The sequence below is a fragment of the Vombatus ursinus genome, unplaced genomic scaffold (assembly GCF_900497805.2).
Source record: "Vombatus ursinus unplaced genomic scaffold, bare-nosed wombat genome assembly UNPS02014867.1, whole genome shotgun sequence".
Lineage (NCBI taxonomy): Eukaryota > Metazoa > Chordata > Mammalia > Diprotodontia > Vombatidae > Vombatus > Vombatus ursinus.
This window is the reverse complement of record NW_020954645.1, coordinates 2,573,633-2,601,535: the sequence shown is the minus strand read 5'-3', so window position 1 is coordinate 2,601,535 and position 27,903 is coordinate 2,573,633. Positions and strand designations below refer to the sequence as shown.

Here is a 27,903-nt window from a genome sequence, read left to right as displayed (position 1 = left end):
CTAGAAAGAAATAAAGGGAATTTGAAATAGGAGTGGGCTTTGAGGAACAGAGTTTTGTTTTAGATATGTTGAGTGTGGGATGCTTATAGGACATCCAATTCTAAATGTATAGGAGGTAGCTGATGATTTGGGACTGGAGCTCAGGAAAGATATTAAGAGCTAAATACAGAGATCTGGGAGTCATTTGCATAGAGATGATAATCAAAGTTATGGGAACCAATGAGATAATCAAGCGAATGTACACAGAGAAGGCCCAGGGCAGAACCCTGAGGTATAACAACAGTTCAAGGCATGATAGCAAAGGAAACTGAGGTCAGAAGGGCAGGAGAACCAGAAGAGGGGAGAGAGAGAGTATAGCCAGATATACCTCTAAATGCTACAGTCAGAGCCAAATGCTGCAGAGTAATATGCCTGGAGGCACTTACCAAATGTTTCTTGGAAGAAAAAAAAAATGTTTCTTGGATTGTAGCAAGCTTAATTCCTACTTCTGTCCTCTGATTTCAGTGCTCTGTGATCTGGTGCCCAGGTTAGGTGTATAGAAAGCTGGGGGAAGTGAAGCCAGAGATGTAATTACACAATGAAGCCTACTAGAATCAGTGATGATTCTATTGTTGAATTGCTCTACTCAGTAAACAAAGATTTCAGTTGGCTAGAGGCTAGAAGAACCTGGGAAGGTGAAATTTAGAGAAGTCCAGGACCTAGGGAGGAGCCACACCTGGAATCAGAATATTATGGCTGGAACTTGACCATCTTTTTTTTTTTTTTTTCCCCCTTAGGCAGTTGGGGTTAAGTGACTTGCCCAGGGTCACACAGCTAGTGTCAAGTATTTGGTCTGAGGCCGGATTTGAATTCAGGTCCTCCTGACTTCAGGGCCGGTGCTCTATCCACTGCGCCACCTAGCTGCCCCAACTTGTTCATCTTTTACTCACCTGTACTCATCTTTTTAGGAGATTCAGATCCTTCTCTCCAAAATAAAAGATCACTACATCTCCTGTAACATACAGAGACAGGAGAGGAGAGACAGACAGCAAAAGGCACGCAGCATGGTAGAGTGGGTAGAGAGCAGGCTTGGAGCCAGGAAGAGTGGAACTCAAGCCTCATCTCTAGCACCCTGACACACACTGCCTGTGTGACCCTGGGCAGGTTGCTTAAATTCTCCGTGCACGTGACTCTCTAAGACTCTGAGTTTTAAGAGGACATGTCAGAGTTGCAGAGAAGGTGCCTTCCTGCACAGTCCCTGACCCCTATGGTATAGGAGTCACCTCCCACAAACTCCAACTTGTTCTCCCCTCCCCCTCATCGCAACCCTTGTGGGTGAGCCAGCAAAAGGGAAAGAATGTAATTGGATTGTTTTGCTTCTTTATTTTCTCTTTGGTTTTTCAACACAAAAAGACATGCATTCTGTAGAATAAAAAGAAAACCAAATGGCAAGAGGAAATCAAGTGAACAGTGGATTAGTCCTTTCTGGTCAGGTTCCATTGTCAGGTGAAAAGGCTGGTCCGTGACCCTAAAGCTAACACTGATCAGAGGAGGCGGGGTGTGCTGGTTTCTGAGATGGGGTGGGGGACAAGCACAGTTGCAGAGTAAGGTGTTCCTCTTAGCCTGAAATCATTGTGGTCCTCTTTCACACTTCTAGGAAAAGTGGGAAACACAACGAAGGTTTCATTCACAGACACTTGGAGTGGTGTAAGATCATAATCCACTGAGCTCCTCAGTCCTATTAAATCTTAATGGGTGAAGTTTCTTAGGGACATGCTCTTCTTTAACAGTGTCAATTTGACTGATCAAAACCACCAGGAATCAGATTGGTATGGCTACCATGACATCAATGTAGCCATCAGACTAGATACCTCTCTATGGCAGTGTAGCTGACTTTAAAGTATGAAAAGACACTCACATGGTCATTGGTATTCAGGAGCTGGAATTAAACCAATGATTTGGCCTTCCATACACTTAAATCTTGACTGCATCACATAGACCTAGATCACTTTAGGGACTAGAATTCAGTCATTAATGGAAAAACTACAATCTGGCACGATATGGACCTAAGTGTGTTTCATCCAAAGCTGTTCAATGTATCTGGCCTAAGCTATTTAGAGATTTACGAGTGCCACGGATAGTTAATGGTGCTATATTTTAGGATATTGTCTTCAAAAGCTACAAGGGAAACAAAAAAAAATTACAAATGTTGACAATTTTTGTTACAAAATAGAAACGTTAACTTTTGGTCTCTTTTGTAATATACCCAGTGTAAACACAACACAAGATAACAGTGCCCGCTAGCCAAAGGCAATATCTCATTGATAGAGATTTCAAAAAAAAAAAAAAAAAAAAAAAAACCTGAGTACCACAACTTGTGTTCAATCATAGTAAGCTTTAAAAACAAACAAAAACTCTAAATTTTATTCCTCATAGTAAAGACCCAGTGCATAAATTTTCTTTTAGAATGGTTATTTCCTCTAACAGTGAGGAACATGGGAGCAAGAACGGGATCTTATATAGGGTAAACTTCCAACCAAACCAAATGTGGAACATGAGGTCTAGTGCAGATCATCAATTGGGACAGAAGGAGAGTCCAATGAAAGCCTCTCCAAGAAGAGCTAGGAATCACGGTGCATGGGAAAGAACGCTGCCTTGAAACCAAAGGCTCTGGGTCTGAATACTGTATTACCTTGGCAGAGTCACCTAATTTTTGGGGGCCTCGGATCAAAATAAAGAGGTTGGATTAGATGTCCTCTGTGACGGTCCTTTCCCCTGTAACTACTCCAATCTCATGAGGCCCAGACAATGACCACCTTACCACTGAATCTCCAAGGATAAGGTGCCATTTTCACCTCCATTGTCTTCTAGCAGAACTTTTTGTTAAAATAATAACAATTTTGATATCAGAAGTTGAAGGAAAAGTCCATCATGCACACACTTACAAGTTTCATTTTATTTTCCCAACTTGTTCTGGCTCTGTTACAAAAGACAGTGGGACAGAGAAAGCCTTTGACTCCCCAGCAAGCCCCAGAAATAATCAGGGGGTTCTACTTCCTTGTTATAGTAGAAGTCTTTTAAGAAACAGTGTCAGCAGTCTGCAGGCTGCTCTCTTGTGCACAAACTGACTTTATTATGTCAAAGGTCCCAACTAGGAGGCGAAGGAGGCTAGACTCTCATCGTGAGGCCACTGGCAGAGCGATGGAAACATACAGAAAGATGGAACTTAGAGGTAAAAGAAGGATGCTTTTTTTTCTGTTCTGCATGCCACATACGCGTCTTGCATAAACCCAAATGGTCCGCATTACTGGTCCGCCAAGGAGGTTAAAAAAAAAAAAAAGACAAGCCTTGGAATTACGGACCAGTCGGAAGCACAGCAGACCCGCCGGCAAGCTAAGGGCACTGAATTCAGCTGGCCAATGTTGGTAGGAAGGATCCAAGCTTTGGAGCGTTAGAGCTACCACAGAGTCATCGATGTGCACATCATGAAAAGGACACATGCAAGAACTGGGTCCTTAAAAGTGAAGGTTGGATACAGCCCTGCTGTTTTCCTAACAACCAGAAGGTAAAAGTGGGAATAAAAGGAAAACTGAAGAAGTTGGATAAAAACAAGAGCTGTGAGTCTGTCCTTAAAGAATATGGAGCAATGGAAGGACCTAGGAGCCCTGGCTGACTTCTTGGGAGCACCAAGAAAAGTGATGGATGGCGGGGCAGGGAGCACCAGGTTCCAGACCTACTGCACCGATGATGAAAAACTTGCGTGCACTCGTGGCACAAAGCTCCGCACGGGCGATACATCCAGCCCAAGGACAAGTCTAAATCTCAACTTCAAATGTCTGCTGTTGATCCTGACCACTGACCAACACTTGGTGCAGTACAGGCCAAAGCCCAGCTTGGATCCCACGCACATAGCAAGTCTTAGAAAATCTGTCGTTGTTCACACCTGCAGAAGTGCATCTCTTTGAATGTTTGGCAGTTCTCCGTTTCATACAAAGGTTTGCTGCTTGTGTCTTTTATCCATTTTTTTTTCTTTCTGCAAACCCAAAGAAGTGGTCCGCTTTTTAAAATTCCATTTTCTTTCCAAAATGAGGAGAGAAAAACGTTCATATTCTTCAGTCTTGCTTTCAAGTGTCCTTTCTGTTTTGTCCAGATCAAGACAAAAAACCGCATTCAAAACCCAAACTAAAACATGAGAAAAACCTATCAGTTTCCCCTCATGCATCTATGCAAGGATATAATCCTATGTGCTCTACTCTATCATAGAAGGAACATGGTGTTTTGCAACAGACAAGCTGCCACCATTAAATATACTGCACTGATACCAGGGTCATTTGCCCTGAACACACAGAATGTACACCTCTCGACCACAGACCCACACACATTACACAGGGTTGGGCCACTGCAGCTGCTCCATGGAAAATCCCACACACTGTGGCTGGAAAATGGCCAGACATATATAAATGCTGGTCATGAAGCCAAACTAGGAAGGACTAGGAGCCCACTTGGGCAAGTTGGAGTGTGGGAGCTTGGTTTGAATGGAGCGCTTCATGGGCATCAGCTACGGAGGAGGGTGCTGCACCATGAGATGGCAAGCCACGGAGGACCCAGTGATGACGGCTTCATGTTGTGCGTTTCAGTGATCGTGGCCTGTCTGGCCGGAGGGCCATGTGGTGATGACTTAAGCACCTGGAAAACTGTACCTCCCATGATCTCACATTACACCCCTAGTTGATGTGCTTCTTCTTCCCAGGATTGTCACTTGAACCCATGGTTTGAACCCCACCCCACACGTCCCACTTCTGCTTTAAATGGTGAGGAGGGGAATGCAGCCTACACCCACCCCTCCTTCATGACACACCATGGGGGCCATGAATGTCCAGCGGTTCGTTTCTGGGTCATACATCTCTACTGAGCTCAGGTTGGACTGTCCGTCATAGCCTCCCACGGCATACAAGCGCCCACAGTTTGCTACCAGGGAGACCCGGCTCCGGCGTGTGTTCATGGGGACAATTAGGTACCACTGGTCTGCCACGGAACTGTAGACCTCAGCGATGCTAAGGAAGCCAGAACCATCATAGCCCCCGCAGACGAACATCTTACTGCCCAAGGAGGCAGCTCCGTGACGGCAACGTTTGTTGAGCATGCTTGCCACTGGGTGCCAGGTGGCTGTGTGATGGTTGTAATATTCCACCTGTAGTTGGGAGGGACAGGCACACAAGAATCAAAGGAAAGCTGGATCTCCATCCCCACACTAAGTTAAATCTATGATCTCCTGTAGCACTGTAACATAACTGCCTTCCCACTGGTGACTGGAGAATTCTAGGCTAAGCTTTGCTACTCATATGTGGTGTGATCTTGGGTAGGTCATTGCTCATGTCTAATCCACAACCTCCTCAGTCATACTCGGGGCTGATACTGGTCCCCTGCTTCTCAACTGAACTGTGGAGTATGCTTTTCAAGGGCAGGTTAGCCTTTTCTAGCACAAATGCTAATTTTACATGTTTAAACAATAAAATCTTGAACAAACTATGGTCCTTTAATGTAAGGGAATTTTAAGATAACTACAAATGACCAATTTGAAGAATATGAAGAAATTACGGAAGGAAATTAAATAATGCACAGTAAAGAAGTAGAATTATGAGAATAACAGGCATACTGACCACTACAAAGGACATATCATAGAAGGGGGCAGACCAAGAACAGAAGGGGAAATGAGAGGAATAAGGGAAACAGTGTCATCATTAAATTTTAAAAATTGAAGACAGTTTTCAATGAGGTTTTATATTGGTTTGTTATATTGTTTTAAAAAATAAAATAGAAAAAAAATCAAATGATACAAAAAATTGCTCAGAAACTTAGTTACTAGGAGCCTGTCTTGCACATAATGGTAACCTAACAAATATCAGATGCCTTTAGGACGAGGACATGAAAAGAGGGCTAGAAAATGTGTTTTAAGCTAGAATGGGCAATTTAGTTTTGTTTTTCTTTTCTATTTGTACTAATTTTCTGGAAGTTAGGAACTAACTACAGTGAGTATGGTGACCTGTATTACCTCCAAACCTTGTTTTCCTTAAGCAATCCTTTGGCGTCATTTTTTTCAGGTGACAGACTAATACTTAATGAAGGAACACATGCTAAGGGGTGGGGATAAAGTGCCCTGAACCCAAAAGAAACAGAGACTCACACTATTGAATATCTGTAAACCATCATGTCCTCCAGACACATATATTCGGCCTTCAAATACAGTGACACCTGCTGCACTTCGGTTTGAGCTCATTGGGGTCACTATCGTCCACCTTTAAGAGACAGTCAAGAAAGAAAAGTATACATGAAATTCAGTCACCTGCAAGGCTTCTCCGCCCTTCAGAAACAGCTTATTAGAGCTAACAAGACTTACTATATCTATAACGTGAGCTTTGTATAGATCTCCATCACAAAGTTAACTCTACTAAGTTTCTCATGTTTGTTGCCACACATTAGCAATACAAACAAAACATTCCAATAAAACAAAGAATGTGAGTTAATACTGTCCCTCATTTAAATGATCTATTCAATTCTTCCTCTCTTCTGTGAACTCTTTTATTAAATCTTTGTCTCATTCAAAGCACTGGCCCTGAATTTCTAAGAAGCACATAAAGTTAAATGGGCAAACAAAGTCTTTGGGTACCAAAGCAGCAAATTTCTTGAACCCTTTTTCATAACTGGATCCCCAAAATGCTCATGCAGGAAAGATAGGAGAAAGCACCAGGCTGAGCAGGGAGCTCTTACTTGTCTGTTTCAGGGGAGTACGTCTCCACAGAGTTGAGGGAAGAATTGCCATCATATCCACCACAGACATAGATTTGTCCATCCAACACAACTGTTCCCATAGCACTGAAACAAAAGCACAGTAGAACAGGCATTAGTAATGCACACACATGTTCCTCCTCATCAATCAATACCCATAACCTCCAATCAATAGACCGCCGCCATCACTATCAGGTCACAGCTCTGATCATAGCTCACACACTAACTGCCTGCCTACGGTGAAGTCACTTCCCTTCTTGGAGAACCTGCTTCCTTCTCTAGGGTCTCTTTAAGCTCTCTCTCTCTCTCTCTCTCTCTCTGATCTTAATTATAAATCTGATATAGCATTTCGGGAGGCGTACGCAGTAGATATTCAATGTTCAATTAATCAATCAACAGGTATTTATTAAGCATCTACTATGTGCCAGTCACTGGAGATATAAGTACAAAGATGAAAAACATTCCCTACTAGAAATGAACTTATACTCTAACAGGTGGGACAAGTCCATATTTAAATATATATCCATATGCATATATGTGTGTATATGTACATATATAATATACACGCAGCATAAATATAAAGTTAATAAATACAAATTGGTACAAAGTAATTAAGTACAAGTGTGAGAAGAAGTGCCCAGCAATAGTGGGGAAAGGTCAAGAAAGTCTTCACAACTCACCAAAAAAAAAAAAAAAGTCTTCACAAAGAAGATGGCGTTAAAGCTGTATCTTGAAATAGGAAAGTGACCATGAGTTGTCGAGAGGCAGGGAGTGCATTCTAGGTGTGGGATTGGCCAGTGCAAGACACAGAGACATGTGAAGAACAAAGAAAAGCCAGTATGGCAGCACTGAGGTGTAGAGGAAGGGAGGTACGGTCCAATGGGACTGGAAAGATAGGTTGGAGCCAGGTTGTGTAGGGCTTTGAAAGCCAAACAGAGAGGTTACATTTTATCCTAGAGGAAAGGAAACTGCTAGCGTTGGCTGAGTAAGGGAGTTATACGGTCCTATCTGATCTTAAGGAAAATTATTGTGATAGTGAGATGGACTGGAACGGTGAGAGACCTGAGGCAGGAAACCAATTAAGAGACAACTGAGATAATCTTGGTGAGGAATGATGAGGTCCTGACCCAAGCTGGTAGCTACGCCAGTGAAGAGAAAGGGGCAGATGCAAGGGAAGTTGTGAAAGTAGAAATGGCAAGATCTGGCAACTGATTAGCTAAGTGGGGTAAGGGAGCATGAGTGGTTAAGGCTACAGCTAAGATTAGAAACTGAAGCTATTCAAAGGCTGGGTGTGCCTCTGACAAAAATTGGAAGTTTGAAAGAGAGTTTGAGGCAGAAAGACAATGAGTTTTAGACCCACTGAATACAATACCTGGGATGTCAAGTTTGAACAAATGTCTAACAGGCAGCTGATGATCCAGGACTTACACTCAGAAAAGACACTGAGGTTGGCTACCCAATTTGAGAGTCATCTGCACAGAAATGATAGTTAAATCCATGGGAAATGATGTGGTTTCCAAGAGAAAAATAACAGAAGAAAGAAAGCCTACAACAGAACGTTGGGGAACACCAATGATTAGGGGGTGAGATGTGGAAGATGAGCTAGGACAGGAGACTGAGGAGTGGGCAGAAAGCTAACAAGTGAACCGGGACAGCAGAGCATCATGAAAACTCAGAAAGGAAAGAAAATCCAGAATGAAAGGGTGGCTAACACTGTCAAATACAGCACAGAGGGTGAGGATCAGGCCTCAGAAAAGACTCAGATTTGGCAAGTAAGAGGTTAAGTGATGAAATCAAAAGTAAAAGACTGAGAAGTGAATGAGAAGAGATGAAGTAGAGGCAGCGAGCTTTTTTTTTTTTTTCCCCAAGGAATTTGACTGAGAAAGAGAGAGATATGGGCAGCAAGGTGGCACAGTGGGTAGAGTGCTAGGCCTGGAGTCAGGAAGACTTGAGTTCAAATCCTGCCTCTGATATTTACTAGCTGTGTGACTCTGGACAAGTCACTTAAACTCTGCTAGCCTCAATTTCCCCAACTGTAAAATGGAGATAATAACAGCACTTACCTCACTGGGTTGTTGAGAGGATAAAATGAGATAACACTTGTCAAGTACTTTGCAGACCTTAAAGCACTATATAAATGTATATATAAATAATATAAACTATTATTAAGAGGCAGTTAGGCTGCACAGCAGATAGAGTACTGGGCCTGGAGTCAGGAAGACCTGAGTTCAAATCCAGGCTCAGATACTTACTAGCTGTGTGACCCTACTGAAGTTGCTTAACCTCTGTCTGCTTCAGTTTCATTATCTATAAAATGGGGAGAAGAGCACCTACTTCCCAAGGTCATTACAAGGATAAAATGAGATCATATTTTGTAAAGCACTCTGAAAACTTTAAAACACCAAATGAAGCTAAGATGGTGATGATGATGAGCCTTTAACAGAAAAACATGTCCTCATCAAGGCCTGAGTGCCACATCTTAAGAGGGATGTGATCAAATATAAGAAAAAAAGGAAGGCCACCAAGGTTATAAGAGGTGCAGAAATAAGGTCATATGAGGAATCACTGCAATAACTGGAAATGAAACCTGGGAGAAGAAAAGAAAAAAAGTGGAACAGGAAAACTATCTCAAATCATTGAAGAACTATTGGGTGGTAAGGAAATTGGACCTACCCTATGTGACTTAAGAGGTAGGGTAGGTAGATGGAAGTAAGAAGAAAACAGATTTGGCACAATGTAAAGAATTTTCTAACAATCAGAGCTCTGTAATGGGCTGTTTTTTTCAGGTATAAGTTCACCATCACTGAGAGTGAATGTACAGCTGTCACAGTTGCTGCAGACAGACATTCCAGCATGGGCTAAGAGGCTTGACAAAATAACCTGAGATCCTTTCAGATTTAAGTGTAGCTATCAGTCACCTACATCTTCTCTTCCTCATATGATGCCCTCAGAATTCACTTGAGCAGGTAGAAAACACAGTTGCCACGCCTCCTTTCCTTAGACTCTCTTCTTAACTCTCAGCGGTCTGACTTCCAACCCTGTCATTCCACAGAACTCCTCACGCCCCCCTTTTCAATCTGTTGCCATGTATAGCCAATTCTACCTTCTTGCCATCTCTCACATAAGTTCCTTTCTCTCCTCTGACATTGACCCCTCCCCCCTGCTTTGCAGACTGTCATCACCTCACACCTGGACTACTGCAGGTGGTTTTCCCTGCCTCAAGTCTCTCCCCACTACAGTCCAACTTCATTCAGCCACCAAACTGCCATGGTGCTTGCCATTCTCCTATTCAATATACCTATTACCTTCAGGATCAAATAAAAACTCCTCTCTTCGGCTTTTCATGCCTTTTTCCTGGTCCCATTTTACCTTTTCAAAATTCTTACACCTTACTCACCTCCACATACCCTACAATCTAGTGTCAATGATCTGTATCCCTGCTCACACAAACTACTCGCTCTCCCATATCCATGCATTTTTCCTTGCTCTCTCATCATCTTCAACCTCCTGGCTTCCATGGTTCCTTCAAGTGGTACCTAAGATTCCACCTTCTACAAGAAACCCTTCCCATCCTTCTTAATGCTAGTGCCTTCCCCCTAAGATGATCTCCAATTTATCCTGTATTTATCTTGTTTGTACATACTTGTTTGTAAGTTGATCCACAGCTAGATTTTGGGTTCCCTAAGGTTTCAGATTACTTTTTGTCTTTCTTTGTATCTCCAGGGCTTAGCATAGTGTCTGGCACATAACATGCACTTAATAAATACTGGTTGACTTGACTTTCTGATATGAAATACAAAATGACCTTCAGTCTTATGAAATGACAAAGACAACGGCAGATTGGTAGAAAGTAGACACAGTTATTTTAGATAATTTGCTGAGTCTTCTAACTTATAACCTAGAATTTGGCATTTTTTTGTACAATGACCAAAAGTTGACAAATTGAACTGTATTAATTTTGACATCTTCACTACAAATAAAACTAGAAGATAAAGGGATGTTGTAGCTAAACAAAAGACGATTCACAGGTTCTGCTTAAAGAGGCAAAAGAAAAGAGTTTTTAGAGTTGGTTTTATTGATGCATGCAAGGATAAGAAATATCACTTCAAAGATATTTGATCCATTTATATTGCAGTACTTATGAGAAGAATTTGTAAGACCACAATGAAAATAATTCCAGTTTACATGCCTTTTGTTGAAAGAATAAGGAGGGAAAGAAATTTCATGAAGAACCCACTATGAACCAGCAAATTAAGTCTCTGTCAAAGGCTTTTTCTGCCTCAATTCATATAATCATATAATAATCTTGGATGTTTTTGCTTTTAATATAATTATGTTAATTGTTTCCCTAATGTTGTGTTCCTAATGTCACTTCTAATGAATCCTTCCAGCTCTAGTACAAAATTCAAACAGATCAAAATGGCCCAAGCCTTTCTATTCACCCTGGAATTGGACCCTCCTACACATGCTATCTTTCCATATTGAGATGTTAGTTTCTTGAGAGCAGAGAGCATCTTGATTTTGATATGTATCTTTAGTGCTTATCACAGTGCATGGCAGATAGTAAATGCTTAATAAATGCTTTATTTTTTCATTCATTCATTCATTCATTCACCAAAATGAATAATTTTTTGACATACTGTCAAAATCATTTTGCTACTACTTTAAAATTTTTGTTTTTATGTACATTAATGATACTGGTGTATAATTCTTTTTTTTTCTTCTTTTTTGGCTGGGCAATGGGGTTAAGTGACTTGCTCAGGGTCACAAAGCTGGTAAGTGTTATGTGCCTGAGGCCGGATTTGAACTCAGGTCCTCCTGAATCCAGGGCTGGTGCTCTATCCATTGCACCACCTAGCTGCCCCTACAATTCTTTTTCATTGCTTTACTTTTCACTAATTTAGGAATTGGGGCTCTATTTGTTTCAAAAAGGAATTTGGGAGAATGATTTTATTCTCAATTTTTGAGAATAATTTGTGTAGCAGAGGTAACTTTACAGAATTCACCTATAAATCCACCTAAACGAGGGTTCTTGCATTTTGATGGTTCCTTTATAGTTAATTTTATTTCTTTCAGAAATTCGATTAATAGCTCTATTTGAGGCTCTTAATTTGGGTATGTTATATTTTCATAGATATTCTTCCACTTCTAAATTCTCATTTTTCTGGTATATAATTGTGTACAGTGTAGAAGACAGAGTGCTAGACTTTGAGGTCAGTTAGAGCTGGTCTCGAATCCTACCTTAGACATTTGCCTAGCTGTGTGATCCTAGACAAGCTATTTGACTTCTGTCTGCTAATTTTCTCAACTGTAAAGTGAAGATAATAATAGCACCCACCTCACAGGTTGTTGTAAGGATCAAATAGCAAAGAGCAAAGCGCTTAATGCTATATAAATGGCGCTAATTTTATCATTGTTAGTGTTGTTATAGAAGGTTCTGATAATTCTTTTTATTTCTTTCCTATTGATTTAACTTTATTCATTTTTTACTATGGTGATTAAATTTTCCTGCACCTTCTTTTAACAGGCTAGATAAGGAGGCATTAGATGTTAGTTTTTTCAAAGGACTATCTTTTAATTTTACCAATTCTATAGTTTTGGGGGCTTCCAATTTATTTCTCCTCCAATTTACAAATTTTTCTTTTAGACTTATTCATTAATTATCTAAATCTTAAATTGTATCCAGCTCATTAATCATCTTATTTCCATTTCCTTAAATCATGTAATCAGAAATAGATTTTTCTTTTCTTCTGAAGACTGGATTAGTTACATCCCAGAAATTTTGGCATGTGTTCTCATCATTACGATTTTCTTTCACATGATAATGAATTGCTTTTATGATTTATTCTTTGATCCACTCGATTTTTTAAGGATGTCATTATTAAGAATCTATTTGGGTCAATTAAATCAACATTTACTTTAATATTCAGCGACTTTAATGGAAAGGTAGGTATGGGGAAGACAGAAAAATGTTGGAAAGTATGGTTCAGGAGTAAGAAATGATAGAAATCAAATTTTTCTAGATAATACAGAAACCTCACACCTGCATATCATGAATATTTTCTTCAAGAAAAGTCGGGGTGGGGGGAGACACCAAGATGGCAGAGTACAGGCAGAAGCCCAGACAAACTCTCCCAACATTTCCTTCCAAACAACTTTACAATAATGTTTCAAATAGAATTCTGGAGCAGCATAGCCAACAAGATATTTGGCCAACCCAGGCCAACCCAGAGCATGGCAGCAGCACCAGCTGCAGGTCTTGGAGGTGTCTGCCACAGTAGCAGCAGCAGCTTTGAAAGGTCTCAGCCCAGAGACAGTAAGGGAGTTGAATAAGTGGTCAAAAACAGATGACAGGGGACCCTCTGATAGCACTGGGTGCAGGTGTGGTACTGGTTGGCAACTCTATTGCCCATACACAGTTCAGAGTCATAGTTTCAGGACAGAGAGGAGTGCTTATGGTCAGTCACAAGGGAACAGGGGTCCTGGACACAGTTCCAAAGCAGGGAGAAGCACTAGTGCTTGCAGGTGAGTAGGGTCCCTTCTGGGTGAAGATCAGCATGTAGACCTACTGGTCTACAGTGACCCACTTCTCCCAGGATCACACCACCTTGGAAGCACTGAAAACTCATAGACCTCCAAAACTATCTCTGAAAACAGCAGCATGAAAAAGCCTGAATCTTGGATTAGTGATTCCCTAGCCCCAGCTGAGTAGAGTCCAATGTTAACATAGAGTTCAAAGTTAAGAAACAGGCCAGAAAAAAACAAGCAAACAACAGAAAAAGAACCTGACCATAAAAAGTTACTATTATGGCAGGAAAAGCCAAGACACCAACTTAGAAGATAACAATATAAAAACAGCTTCAAGCAAAGCATTAAAGAAAAAAAAAAAAAGGAAATTGGACACAAGCCCAACAAAAATTCATAGAAGAGCTAAAGAAAGAGATAAGAGGGGTACAGGAAAAACTGGGGGGAAATAAGAGTGATACAAGAAAATTATGAAAAAAGAATTAACACCTTGGTAAAAGAGGCACAAAAAATGAAGAAAATAATGTTTCAAAAGCAGAATTGGCTAAATGGTAAAAGAGGTACAAGAATTCACTGAAAGAATGCCTCAAAAAGCAGAATTGGCCAAATGGAACTACAAAAATGTACCTACACAAGCTCACTAAAGAAAATAATTTCTTAAAAATTAAAACAGGCAACTAGAAGCTAATGACTCCATGACACATCAAGAAACAATAAAACAAAGTCAACTCCATGACACATCAAGAAACAATAAAACAAAGTCAAAAGAATGAAAAAATAGAAGAAAATGTGAAATATGTCATCTGAAAAACAAATGACCTAGAAAATAGATTGAGGAAAAATAATTTAAGAATTACTGGACTTACTTGAAAGCCATTTCAAAGAAAGAGCTTACACATTATATTTTGAGAAATTACAAAGGGAAACTATCCCAACATCTCAGACACAGAGGATAAAAAAGAAACTGAAAGAGTCCACTGATCACCTCCTGAAAGACATTCCAGAATGAAAACTTACAGGAATTTATAGCCACATTCCTGTGCTCCCAGGTCAAGTAGAAAATATTGAAAGCTGCTAGAAAGAAACCTTCAAATTTCAGGAAGCCATAGACAGGATCACACAGGATTTAGCAGCTTGCATGTTAAAGGATTAGAGGGCTTGGAATATGATATTCCAGAAGGCAAAGGTGCTAAGATTACAACCAAGAATAACCTACTCAGCAAAACTGAATAGTTCTTCAGGGGAAAAAAAAATAGACATTTAATGAAAGAGAAGATTTTCAAGCATTCCTCATGAAAAGACCAGAGCTAAACAGAAAGCCTAACATTCAAACATAAGACTCAATAGAAGCACAAAAAGATAAACCTGAAAGAGAAATTATAAGGGACGCGATGAGGTTAAACTGTTTACATTCCTATATGGGAAGATGATACATGAAACTCCTAAAAATTTTATCAGCATTAGGGCAGTTAGAAGGAGTCTACATAGACAGAGGGCACAAGTATGAGTCAATTTTGTAGGTATGATCTTTAAAAAAAAAAAAGGGTGAGAAAGACGGATGTACTGGGAGAAAGGAAAAGGAAAAGGAAGAACAGGGAAAATTATCTCACATAAAAGAGGTGAGCAAAGAAGAGCTTTTATCGTGGAGGGGAAATGGGGGTGGGAGGACGTTGTAGACAACTCTTGAACCTCACTCTCATTGCTCTTAACCCTCGATCCCATTGGACTTGGTTCACAGAGGGAAGAATATAAACATATACTCAGGTGGTCACAGAAATGTATCTCACCCAACAGGGAAGTAGGAGGGGAAGGAGGGGAGAGAAAAGGCACAGGGAGATAAAAGGGAAGGTGGATTAAGGGAGGCTTTTAAGGAGGAAAAAAAGTAAAAAGAGAGAGCAAAGAATAAATAGAGGAAAATAGGATGGAGCAAAATACAGTTAGTAATCATAAGTGTGAATGTGACTGGGATGAACTCACCCATGAAACAGAAGCAGAAAGCAGAATGGATTAGAAAGCAGAACCCAACAATATGTTCTTTACAAGAAACACACTTGAAACAGAAAGACATACACAGAGTTAAAATAAGGGATTAAGGCACAATCTATTATGTGAGCTGAGGTTTTTAAAAAAAAAAAAGGTAGGGAGAGCAATCATGATCTCAGACAAAGCAAAAGTAAAAATAGTCCTAATTAAGAGATAAAAAGGGAAATGACATTTACTAAAAGGTACCATATATAATGAAATAATATCAACACTAAACACATATGCGCCAAATGGCAGAGCATCCAAATTCTTTTTCCCCCATTTAATAGTATTTTATTTTTTCCAATTACATGTAAAGATAGTTTTCAACATTCATTTATATAAGATTGTGAGTTCCAAATTTTTCTCCCTTCTTCCCCTCCCCAAGACAGCAAGTAATCTGATATAGGTTATACAGGTTCAATCATGTTAAACATATTTCAACCTCAGTCATGTTGTGACAGAAGAATCAGAACAAAAGGGAGAAACCACAAGAAAGAAAAAACAAAAACAAAAACAAAAAAAGAGAAAATAGGACGCTTCAATCTACATTCAGACTCCATAGCTCTTTTTCTGGATGTGGACAGCATTTTCCATCATGAGTCTTATAATTGTCTTAGATCACTGCATTGCTGAGAAGAGCTAAGTCAGTCATAGTTGATCACTGCACAATGCTACTGTTATTATGTACAAAGTTCTCCTGGTTCTGCTCACTCCATTCAGCACCAGTTCATGTAAGTCTTTCCAGGTGTTTCTGAAGTCCACATGCTCGTCATTTCTTATAGAACAATAGTAACCCATTATATTCATATGCCACAACTTCTTCAGCCATTCCTCAATTGATGGGCATTCCCTCAATTTCCAACTCTTGGCTACCACAGAAAGAGCTGCTATAAATATTTTTGCACATGTGGGTCCTTTCCCCTTTTTTATGATTTCTTTAGAATACAGACGTAGTAGAGGTATTGCTGGATCAAAGGGTATGCACAGTTTTATAGCCTTGTGGGCGTAATTCCAAATTGCTCTTCAGAATGGGTGAATCAGTTCACAACTTCATCAGTAATGCATTAGTATTCCAATTTTTCCACATCTTCTCCAACATTTATCATTTTCCTTTTCTGTTATATTAGCCAATCTGATAGCTGTAAGGCGGTACCTCAGAGTTGTTTTGATTTGCGTTTCTCTAATCAATAATGATTTAGGGCATTTTTCATATGACTATAGATAGCTTTAATTTCTTCACCTGAAAACTGCCTGCTTATATCCTTTGACCATTTATTAACTGGAGAACGACTTGTATTCTTATAAATTTGACTGACTTCTCTATATATTTTAGAAATGAGGACTTTAGCAGAGATACTGGCTATAAAAATTGTTTCCCAGCTTTCTGCTTTCCTTCTAATCTTGGCTGCATTGGCTTTAATTATCTATTTTGCATTTCATAATGTTCTCTATCTCATTTGGTCATAAATTCTTCCTATCTCCATAGATCTGACAGGTAAACTATTTCTTGCTCTCCTAATTTGCTTATGGTATCACCCTTTAAGTCTAAATCATGTATACATTTTGACCTTCTCTTGGTATACAGTGTGAGATTGGTGTATGCCGAGTTACTACTGTACTATTTTCCAGTTTTCCCAGAAGTTTTTGTCAAATAGTGAGTTCTTATCCCAGAAGCTAGAGTCTTCAGGTTTATCAAACAGTAGATTCCTATAGTCATTTACTCCTGTGTCTTGTGTACCTAACCTATTCCACTGATCCATCATTCTACTTCTAAGCCAGTACCAAGTAGTTTTGATGATTGCTGCTTTATGTTATAGTTTGAGATCTGGTATTGCTAGGCCACCCTCCCTGGCATTTTTTTTTTATCAATTCCCTTGATATTCAGGATCTTTTGTTCTTTCAGTAGAATTTCATTACTTTTCTAGCTCTATAAAATAATTTTTGGTAGCTTGATTGATATGGCACTGAATAAGTAAATTAATTTAGGTAGAATTATCATTTTTATTTTTTAGCTTAGGTTACCCATGGGCAATTAATATTTTTCCAATTGTTTAAGATCCGACTTTATTTGTGTGAAAAGAGTTTTGTAATTGTGTTCATATACTTCCTGGGTTTGTCTTGGCAAGCAGACTCTCAAATATTTTACATTGTCTACAGTTATTTTAAATGAAATTTCTCTTTCTATCTCTTGCTGCTGGGCTTTGTTGATAATATATAGAAATGTCAATGATTTATGTGGGTTTATTTTATATCCAACAACTTTGCTAAAGTTATTAATTATTTCAAATAGTTTTTTAGTTCATTCTCTAGGATTTTTTTTTTTTTAGGCCATTGGGGTTAAGTGACTTGCCCAGGGTCACAGAGCTAGTAAGTGTAAAATGTTTGGTCTGAGGCCAGATTTGAACTCAGGTCCTCCTGACTTCAGGGCTGGTGCTCTATCCACTGCGCCAGCTAGCTGTCCCCTAGGATTTTCTTAAATATGCCATCATATTATCCGTAAAAAGTGATAGTTTTGTTTTCTCATTGCCTATTCTAATTCTTTCAATTTCTTTTTCTTCTATTATTGCTAAAGCTAACATTTCTAGAGCAATATTGAATAATAGCAGTGATAATGGGCATCCCTGTTTCACCCCTGATCTTACTGGGAAAGTTTCTAGCTTATCCTCATTACATACAATGCTTTTTGATGGTTTTAGATACATACTACTTATCATTTTAAGGAAAACTCCATTTATTCCTACGCTCTCTAGTGTTTTTATTAGGAATTGGTATTGTATTTTGTCAAAAGTTTTTTCTGCATCTATTAAGATAATCATGATTTCTGTCAGTTTTGTTATTGATATGTTCAATTATGCTGATAATTTTCCTACTATTGAACCAGTCCTGCATTTCTGGTATAAATCTCACCTGGTCATAGTGTATTATCCTCATAATAAATAGCTGTAATCTCTTTGCTAATATTTTATTGAAGAATTTTACATCAATATTCATTAAGGAAATTGATATATAATTTTCTTTCTTTGTTTTGGCTCTTCCTGGTTTAGGTACTAGCACCATATTTGTGTCATAAAAGGAATTTGGTAGTATTCTTTCTTTGCCTATTTTCCCAAATAGTTCATATAGTATTGGAATTAATTATTCTTTAAATGTTTGGTAGAATTCACTTGTAAATCCATCTAGCCCTGGAGATTTTTTTCTTAGGGAATTTGTTGATAGTTTATTCAACTTCTTTTTCTAAAATGGGGTTATTTCCTCTTCTGTTCATCTGAGCAATTTAAATTTTTGTAAATATTCATCTATTTAACTTAGATTGTCAGATTTATTAGCATGTGGTTGGGCAAAATAGCTCCTAATTATTGCTATAATTTCCTCTGTGTGTATCTTTCTGCTTCAAATGTGTTTCTTGTAAACAACATATTATAGGATTATGGTTTTTAATCCACTCTGCTATCCATTTCTGTTTTACTGTGTATTTCCCTCCATCCTATTTTTCCCAATCATACTTTTCTCTCTCACCCTGTTCCTCCTCACCAGTATTTTATTTCTGACTGCCACCCCCCTCAATCTACCCTCTCTTCTATCAGCTCCCCTGCCTTTTCTTTCCCATTTCTCCTCCTACTTCCCTATAAGGTAAATTTCTGTACCCAACTAAGTGAATGTTATTCCCTCTTTGAGCCAAATCTGATGAGTAAGGTTCAAACAATGCTCACCCTTCCCTTCTTTTCCTCTAATAGGTCTTTCATGTGATGCCTTCAATACCTCTTCATGTGATATTATTTACCTTATTCTGCCTCCTCCTTTCCTCTTCTGTCAGCACAATCCTTTTTTTTTCACCCCTTGATTTTTTTTTATATCATCACATTAAAGTCAACTTATACCCAAACCCTCTGTCTATGTATACTCCTTCTATCTATCCTAATAGAGATACCGTTCTCAAGAGTTACAAGTATCATCTTCCTGTGTAGGAATGTAAATAGTTTAACTTTATTGAACAGCATGTTTTTTTTTTCCTTGCCTGTTTACCTTTTTATGCTTTTTCTGAGTCTTGTATTTGAAGATCAAATTTTCTGTTCAGCTCTGGTCTTTTCGTCAGGAAAATTTGAAAGTCCTCTATTTTATTGGATATCCATCTTTTTCCCTGAAAGATTAAACTCAGTTTTGCTGGGTAGCCAATTCTTGGTTGTAATCCAAGGTCCTTTGCCTTCCAGAATATCGTATTCCCAAGACCTCTAATCCTTTAATATAGAAGCTGCTAAGTCCTGTGTAATCTTGACTGTGGCTGCTTGATATGTGAATTGTTTCTTTCTGGCTGCTTGCAGTATTTTCTCCTTGACCTGGTAAATTCTGGAATTTGGCTACAATATTCCTGGGAGTTTTCATTTAGGGACCTCTTTCAGGAGGTGATCAGTGGATTCTTTCAATGACTATTTTACCCTTGGGTTCTAGAATATCAGGGGAGTTTTCCTTGATAATCTCTTGAAAGATACTGTCTAGTTCTTTTTTTTTTTTTTAATCATAGCTTTCAGGTAGTCTAATAATTCTTAAATTATCCCTCCTGAAACTATTTTCCAGCTCAGTTGTTTTTCCAATGAGAAAAAAAATTTCTTCTATTTTTCCATTCTTTAGATTTTGTTTGATTCTTGATGTCTCATAGAGTCATTAGCTTCTACTTGCCCAATTCTAAATTTTAAGGAATTATTTTCTTCAGTGAGCTTTTGTAGCTTCTTTTCCATTTGGTCAACTCTACTCTTTAAGGAGTTGTTTTCTTCAGTAGATTCCCCCCGCCCCCCCATTTGGCCAATTGTATTTTTTAAAGAATTGTTTTCTTCTGTCAATTTTTGTCCTTCCTTTTCCAAGCTGTTGATTCTCTCTTGCATAACTCTCATTTCTTTTCCCAATTTTTCTTCCACTTCTCTTATTTGATTTAAAATTTTTTTTTAAAATTCTTCCAAGAAGACTCTCTTGGGCTTGAGACCAATTCATATTCCCCTAAGGTTTCACGTGCAGGCATTTTGACATTGTTGTCCTCTTCTGAATTTGTGTTTTGATCTTCACTGTTGCCATAACAGCTTTCTATGGTCAGGGCTCTTTTCTATTTTTGCTCATTTTTTAGTCTATTTCTTAACTTTTAAAGTTGAGCTCTGCTCCTGGGGCACAGGAGGCAGTGTCCTGAGCTTCTTGTGCTAGGGTCCAGGGGGCCTGGTCATTGGCTTTCTGCACCGGGGTCTCAGGTGCTGGCAGCTTGCCCACTGTGCTGGGGTGGCCTAGCCAAGTCATGCCTATTGTGCCTGGGGTTTTGGGGCTGGCAGTTTGCCTTCTCTGCTGGGGCTGGAGGCCTCACAGCTGACCTGCTGTTGCACTGGCCTGTGGAGCCAGGACCCAGGAGCCTTGGTTGCTGATCTGTGCTGTAGTTGAGAGCTACCTGTTGGCTTCCCTGGATACCATCTGTACTGGACTACATTTCCCTTTTACCCAAATGAGACAGACCTTTCCTAAAGCCCTCAGTTATCTTAAGGTAGAAAATTGTTTCTCTCCATTTTTTTGTAGGTTCTGTTGCTCCAGAATCCATTGAGAGGCTTGATTTAACATTGTTTCTGAGTAAAACTGGGGAGAGCTCAGGCGACTTTCTGACTTTTCTCTGCCATCTTGACTCTGCCCTGCATCCACATTCTTAAAGGTAAAGTTAAATAAGTTACAAGAGTAAACAGACAGCAAATCTATACCAATGGGGGACCTCAACTTTCCTCTCTCAAAACTAGATAAACTTAACTATAAAATAAATAAGAAAGATGTTAGAGATAAATAAAATTTTAGAAAAGTTAGACATAATGGACCTCTGGAGAAAACGGAATGGGAACAGAAAGACATATACTTTTTTTCTCAGCTGTATGTAGCACCTTAACAAAAACTGACCATAAAAATATCATAAATAAATGCAGAAAAGCAGAAATACTAAGTGCATGCTTTTCTGACCATAAAGCAATAAAAACTATATCCAATAAAAGGTCTTGGAAGCATAGATTAAATTAATTGAAAACTAAATAATCTAAATCGAAGAACAACTCACAGAAACAATAAATAATTTCATTAAAGATAATGACAACAACAAAACAACATACCAAAATTTGTAGGATGCAGCCAAGGCAGTACTTAGGGGAAAATAATTCCAATACTATATAAACTATTTGAAAAAAACAAAATTAGTAAAGGAGTCCTACCAATTCCTTTTTTTTTTTAAGGCAATTGGGGTTAAGTGACTTGGCTCTTTTCCCTTTTTTATGATTTTAAGAAAATCTCCATTGATTTCTATGCTTTCTAATGTCTCTCATAGGAATGGCTGTTGTATTTTGTCAAAGCTTTTTCTGTATCCATTGAGACAATCATAGCATTTTTGTTGTTTTTGTTATTGATATGGTCAATTATGCTTACAGTTTTGCTAATATTGAACCAGCCCTGCATTCCTGGTATAAATCGCACCTGGTCATATTGTATGAGCTTTGTGATATATTGCTGTAATCTCCTTGATAGTGTTTTATTTAAAATTTTTCACCAATATTCATTACAGAAATTGGTCTACAGTTTTCTTTCTCTGTTTCAGTTCTCCCTGTTTTAGGTATCAAAACCATACTTGTGTCTTAGAAGGAACTGAGGGGCAGCTAGGTGGTGCAGTGAATAGAGCACTGGCCCTGAGGTCAGGAGGACCTGAGATCAAATCTGGCCTCAGACCAAATACTTGACACTTACGAGCTGTGTGACCCTGGGCTAGGTGCCAGGATCATGCTATCTATCCCTCCTCCTGTAAACAAAAAGTTGGGAGCACAGGAAGCAATGCCTTTGAAATCTACACCCATGCTATATATGTAAGCACACATCTCCTATAGCCATGAGTTTCTGCCATAAGTCATTGCTGCTGCTGGTTGGGATGAGTCAAATTTTCCTCTCCCCTTTATGTAGCAGTCTGAAAGAATCAAGGAAAAAAAGTGAAATTAATCTCTCAAGAGCTGAGCCAGCAGTGGGGCCAGTGGCTAATTTGTCCTTCAATCAGCAGGAATTGTCATTAATTGCCTTCATCCAGTGGCTATAATCTCATCAGGTTGACAGAGGAACTTCTCCAATTTGATTATTACTAAGAAGGGTCCATAACATATTATATTGTTGAATTGCAAGAAAAACTCCTTAATTTGATCAGAGACTCCTCTGACCTACTTCTTTTATATAGTTAACAAATTATAGAAGATAAAATAGATGGATCTGACTATAAAAAAATGTTTTTACATAATAAGAGAGAACCCCTCCCCCCAAAAATAAATATATTGGGGCAAAACCTTTGGCATAAAAATATCTGATTTAAAAATCTGATGCCCCAAATCTCGAAATGAAACAATTCTACTAGAGTAAGATCCATTCTGAAATAGATGATGATGATGATGATGATGATGATGATGGGCTAGCATTTATATACACTTCAGAATATGCAAGGTACTTTACACATATTTAATTTCATCCTCACAACAACTTTGGAAGGTAGGTGTTTTATTGTTACCATTTTACAGAAGAGGAAATTAAGGAAGGGAGGTCAAGTGACTTGCCCAGGGTCACATAACTGGTTTTATTAAGTACCCAAGACCAGATTTGAACTCAAGTTTTTTTAATTCCAGATCAACATTCGATCCATTATACTATCTACTCACTATCAAAGGATATAAATACACCACCACCCCTTTCTGATCTAGCCAGGCATTATTTATAAGAAAGATTTTAAAAGAAAAAGGAAAAAATGTTCAACAAAACCAAACAATATATTGACCTTGTCTTAGAGTATATGCAACATTTCATATCCACAGTTCTCTACATCTGCAACAAGGAGAGAGAGGTCCATTTACTCAACTCTTATAATTTCACAGTAATCAATTCTCAGGATTTTGTTATTTCTGTTTACATTTGTAGTCAATATGGATATTGTTTCCTGGTTCTACTTAGTTCATTCAGCATCACATAAATCTTCCCAAGATTCTCTGAATTCTTCACATTTGCCACTTCCAACAGCACAGTAATGTTACAATACATCCATGTGCCACAAATTTTTTTAACCATTTCCCAATCAATGGTTATCTATTTTGTGTCTAATTCTTTGCTACCACATAAAGTGCTGCTTTGGTTATTTTGTTGCACATGGCACTCTTCTTTCTGTTCTGACCTTCTTGAAGCAAACACCAGTGGAATTTCTGAGTCAAAGAGTATGGACATTTCAATTTTCTTCCTTCCTTTCTTTTTTCTCTGTTTCTTCCTTTTTTCTCATTCCTATCTTCCTTTCTTCCTGCCCTTTCTCTTTTTCCTCCCTTTCTTTTTCCTTCTTTCCTTCCTTCCTCGTCCTTTCCTTCCTTTCTCCTCCTTTCATTCTTTCTTTCTTACCTACTTCCCCTTCTTTCTTCCTTCCTTCATCCCTTCCTTCTTATTTTTTAAGAATAATTTTTAAAGGGGCAGTTAGGTGGCACAGTGGATAGAGCACCAGCCCTGAAGGCAGGAGGACCTAGGTTCAAATCTGACCTCAAGCCAAACACTTCACACTTATTAGCTGTGTGACCCTGGGCAAGTCACTTAACCCCAACTGCCAAAAAAAAAAAAAAGATAATTTCAAATTGTTTTTCAGAATGGTTGGATCAATTCACAGCTCTCCACCAACCATGTATATGTGCCTGCTTTCCCACAAGTCCTCCAACATTATTTCTTGTTGAATCTTCTTTATGATCTTTTGTCATCTTTGTCAACTTCCTAGTTCTATGGATATGAAGAGGCGGCAAGGAGAAATGCAGTCAGAAAAATTTGGATTGCAAACTCAGCTCCAATACTTATTAGCTATTTGAACACGAACAAGTCACTGAGATTCAGTGTTCTCATCACTAAAAGGAGAATAATAATACCTGGTGTACCTACCCCATAGCATTACTGTGATGATCAGACATGATAATGTACATAAAACACCTTATAAACTTTCAAATGTTATACAGAGTGCCCCCAAAGTCTTAGTGCAACTCCCTCCTATTACCACTAGTAAAAGGCAGTTTGATGTAGTGGATAGAGAACAAGCCCAAGAAGCCAAGAAGACCTGGGTTCAAGCCTTGTTTTTGACATACTAGACAAATCACTTAATTTTCAGTGCTCTACCTAGACAACTTTTTAATGCTATAAATTGTAACATCAACAACAACAAAGATGTCAACTTTCATTGGTAGAGGAAGTTTTTCTTTTTTCACCTACAGCAATAAAATGATAGGTTCAGTACCTATTCCTGTTAACATCAGAAGGAAAACACACAAATTGTCCATTTGAAACAACTGAAGACCTTGCAATTGTCTAATAATCAGAGAAGTGCATATTAAAAACTCATATCTATCCTTTTATACCCACTAAATTGTTAAAGATAAGTTAAAATTACAAAATTCAGTGCTGGCAACAAATTGGCAAACTATTATTTTAACTATTGGTAGAACTACGAATATGTATATGCTCCTTGGAAAATTATCTGGCAATTTACAATGTAAGCTATAAAATTCTTAATACTACTTGACCCTTATATCCTATGGATATAATTGAAAGGGGAAGAAAGACCTGCTTATATAAAAATGAATCAACAGGAGGCTGGCTACTTGGTGATGAATTCTTTGACCATGGCAGCCATGAAACATAAAAACACAAAATGGTCTTTGATGATGGTGGCAAAGAGACAGAAAACAGGGCAGATGAAGGTAAGAAGCACAGTTTAGAGAATGTTTATAAACATTAACTGTTGCTATTACTCTAAACCTAAGGTTCTTGTCCAGTGACCAAACTGGTAGACATTGGATTAACTGAATCATATCAATCATGATCTATAAACAAGGCCAGAAGACAAAAGGAAGCTTTAGCTAAATGGAAGGCTGACTCATAGGTTCTCTTAAGACAGGCAAATAAAAGGTTGGCAGAGATGGTTTTATTGTTCATCCAAAGCCAACAAGAAAGAAACATCATTTCATGATCCATTTGACCATGGACATAATTACTACTTATGCACAAACATCTGTTGAAGAGGATGAAGAGGTAAAAAAAATTCCATGAAGCAGTGGGTGAGACACTCCAAATTAAATGAACAACATATAGTTTGATATTCTGGAACTTCAATGTAAAAGCAAGCATGTTGTAAAATATAGGAGTAAGGAATGATAGAGGCCAAATGCTTTAAAACTACACAGATCATAAAGCTAAAGCTATAAGAGGCCTTAGAAATCTTTAAGTCTAAGCCCCTCATTTTACAGGTAAGGAAACTGATGCCCAGAGAGATTCAATGACTTGCTCAAAGTCACAAAACTAGCAAGATTTAAACCCAGGTTTTCCTGACCCTAAATCCATCTCTCTTATCTAATACATTACACTGCCTTCACTTCATTTCAAATATTTCATTTGAAATATTTCACTAAATAATATCACAAAAATGAAATTGGTTACATTTTAATGAATAGGAAATAATTTGACATGAGAGTCATCTTGAATCACCACATTGGGGCCAGAGAGTGCAGAAACCTGAGTGGCTCTACTACAACTCAGAACTCCTAAAAACTGGAGAAATCCACCAGTCTTGGCCTCTCCCAGTATTAGCAGGGACTACAAGTATGCACACATATAGCCACCAATGATTCTCTAGTTGTCAAACCCAATGACTCTTGTTTAATTTTCATTCTCTAATGACTGCATCATTTGACATGTTGATAATTTCTTCCTTCTGGATACTGTCCTTTCCCTTGGTTTATGAGACAAAACATTCTTGGTGCTACTATTATCTCTCTGATGACACTGATTGCTGTGAGGATGCCATCTGGAGATTAATCTTGGGCCCAAAAGCAAGACTGGAATCTAAGATTTGCTATTTGGCCACAACTATGAAAAGAAGAATAGATACTGATGTGATCCTGGGCAAGTCACTTAAACTTGTTTGCCTCAGTTTCCTCATCTATAAAATGAGCTGGAGAAGGAAATGGCAAATTATTCCAGTACCTCTGCCAAAAAAAAACCCAAATGGGGTCATGAAAAGTCAAACATGACTAAACAACAACAAAAAGCACTTTTTACAAATATTTCATTTAAGCCTCAAAACTGTTGGTGCTATTATCCTGGTTTATAGTTGAGGAAACTGAGGTAAACAGGTTAAAGACTTGCCCATGGTCCCATAGCTAGTGTCAGAGGCTGGATTTGTTCTTATCCTTTGTGCCACCAACTGCCTCTAATAAGCATAAGAAAAAAATATCACAAGGCAAAAAAGATGAGGAGAAACCTGAGGTTAACACTAATCTCACTCTGATGATTTCAGATCCTAAAAGTTCAAAATCCCAGAACCATGTCAGGATCATAAAATTCTCTTACAGGTGATACTCCTCCCACAACCTGCTAATAATTTCAAAATCAATGAGATCCCAAGCACCATTTTATGGTTATTTTTTGGGCCCTCCTGGCTCAGAGTGAATGTAAACAGTAACTTTCTCTTTTGGCCAGCAAACCTGAGGGTCTTCCCCTCCCAGTTTGATTTTTTTTTTTATTAAAAGGGCCATCTCTTGACTCACTTCTTAAAGAGGCCTATTCATGGAATGAGCATTGCCTCACTCAAAGTGAGAACTTGAAAAGACCTTAGCTTAAAAAGGCCAAGGTCTCCCACTGCATCCTGGGTCATCTTCAGTTGCCCAGATCAATATCTGGCCACTGGACCCAGATGGCTCTGGAGGAAAAAGTGAGGCTGGTCAATAGCACTTCTAGGTCTATATCCCAAAGAGATCATAGAAATGGGAAAAGGACCCACATGTATAAAAATATTTATAGCAGCTCTTTTTGTGGTGGCAAAGAATTGGAAATTGAGGGAATGTCCATCAATTGAGGAATGGCTGAACAAGTTGCGGTTATGAATGTAATGGAATACCATTGTACTATAAGAAATGAGGAGCAGGTGGATTTCAGAAAAACCTGGAAAGACTTACATGTACTGATGCAAAGTGAAGTGAGCAGAACCAGGAGAACACTGTACACAGTAATAGCAACACTGTGCGATGATCAACTATGAATAACTTAATTCTCAGGAATACAGTGATATAAGATAATTCCAAAGGACGCATGATGGGAAATGTTACCCACATCCAGAGAAAGAACTGATGCAGATCAAAGCATACTATTTTCACTTTATTTCTTTCATGGTTTTTTCCTTTTGGTCTATTTCTTCTCTTACAACATAACTAAATATGGAAATACAATTTACATAACTGCACATACATAAATTATATCAAATTGCTTACTGTTTTAGGGAAGGGGAAAAGGGGAAAGGGAGAAAGAAAACTGGGAACTCAAAATTTTAAAAAATGAATGTTAAAAAGTGTCTTTACATGTAGTTGGAAAAGATAAAACATTAAAAAAAAAAGAACAAGTCATGCCAGTTAATTTTATTTCCTTTTTTTGATGGGATCACTAGACTCCTGATAGATCAGGAAAATGCCATTGATACAAATGACCTGATATTATCAAAACATGTGGCCAATTCTTTCATGGGATTCTTGTGAGAAAGATGGAGAGATG

The 27,903-nt window shown here is 38.4% G+C and overlaps 1 protein-coding gene across 4 annotated transcripts in view; it reads right to left on the bottom strand.

Annotated features, from left to right (window-relative positions):
- Positions 1 to 1,342: 1,342 nt before the first annotated feature.
- Positions 1,343 to 27,903, bottom strand: part of KLHL18 (kelch like family member 18) — a 95,597-nt gene continuing 69,036 nt past the window's right edge. For all 4 annotated transcript variants that reach the window (XM_027842185.1, XM_027842186.1, XM_027842187.1 and 1 more), the window contains 3 exons: positions 6,748 to 6,852; positions 6,164 to 6,275; positions 1,343 to 5,170 (listed from right to left, as the gene is read on the bottom strand). In XM_027842185.1, coding sequence (XP_027697986.1) covers positions 4,784 to 5,170; positions 6,164 to 6,275; positions 6,748 to 6,852 — 604 coding nt within the window. In that variant the 3' untranslated portion in view covers positions 1,343 to 4,783. The remainder of the gene's footprint in view (positions 5,171 to 6,163; positions 6,276 to 6,747; positions 6,853 to 27,903) is intronic.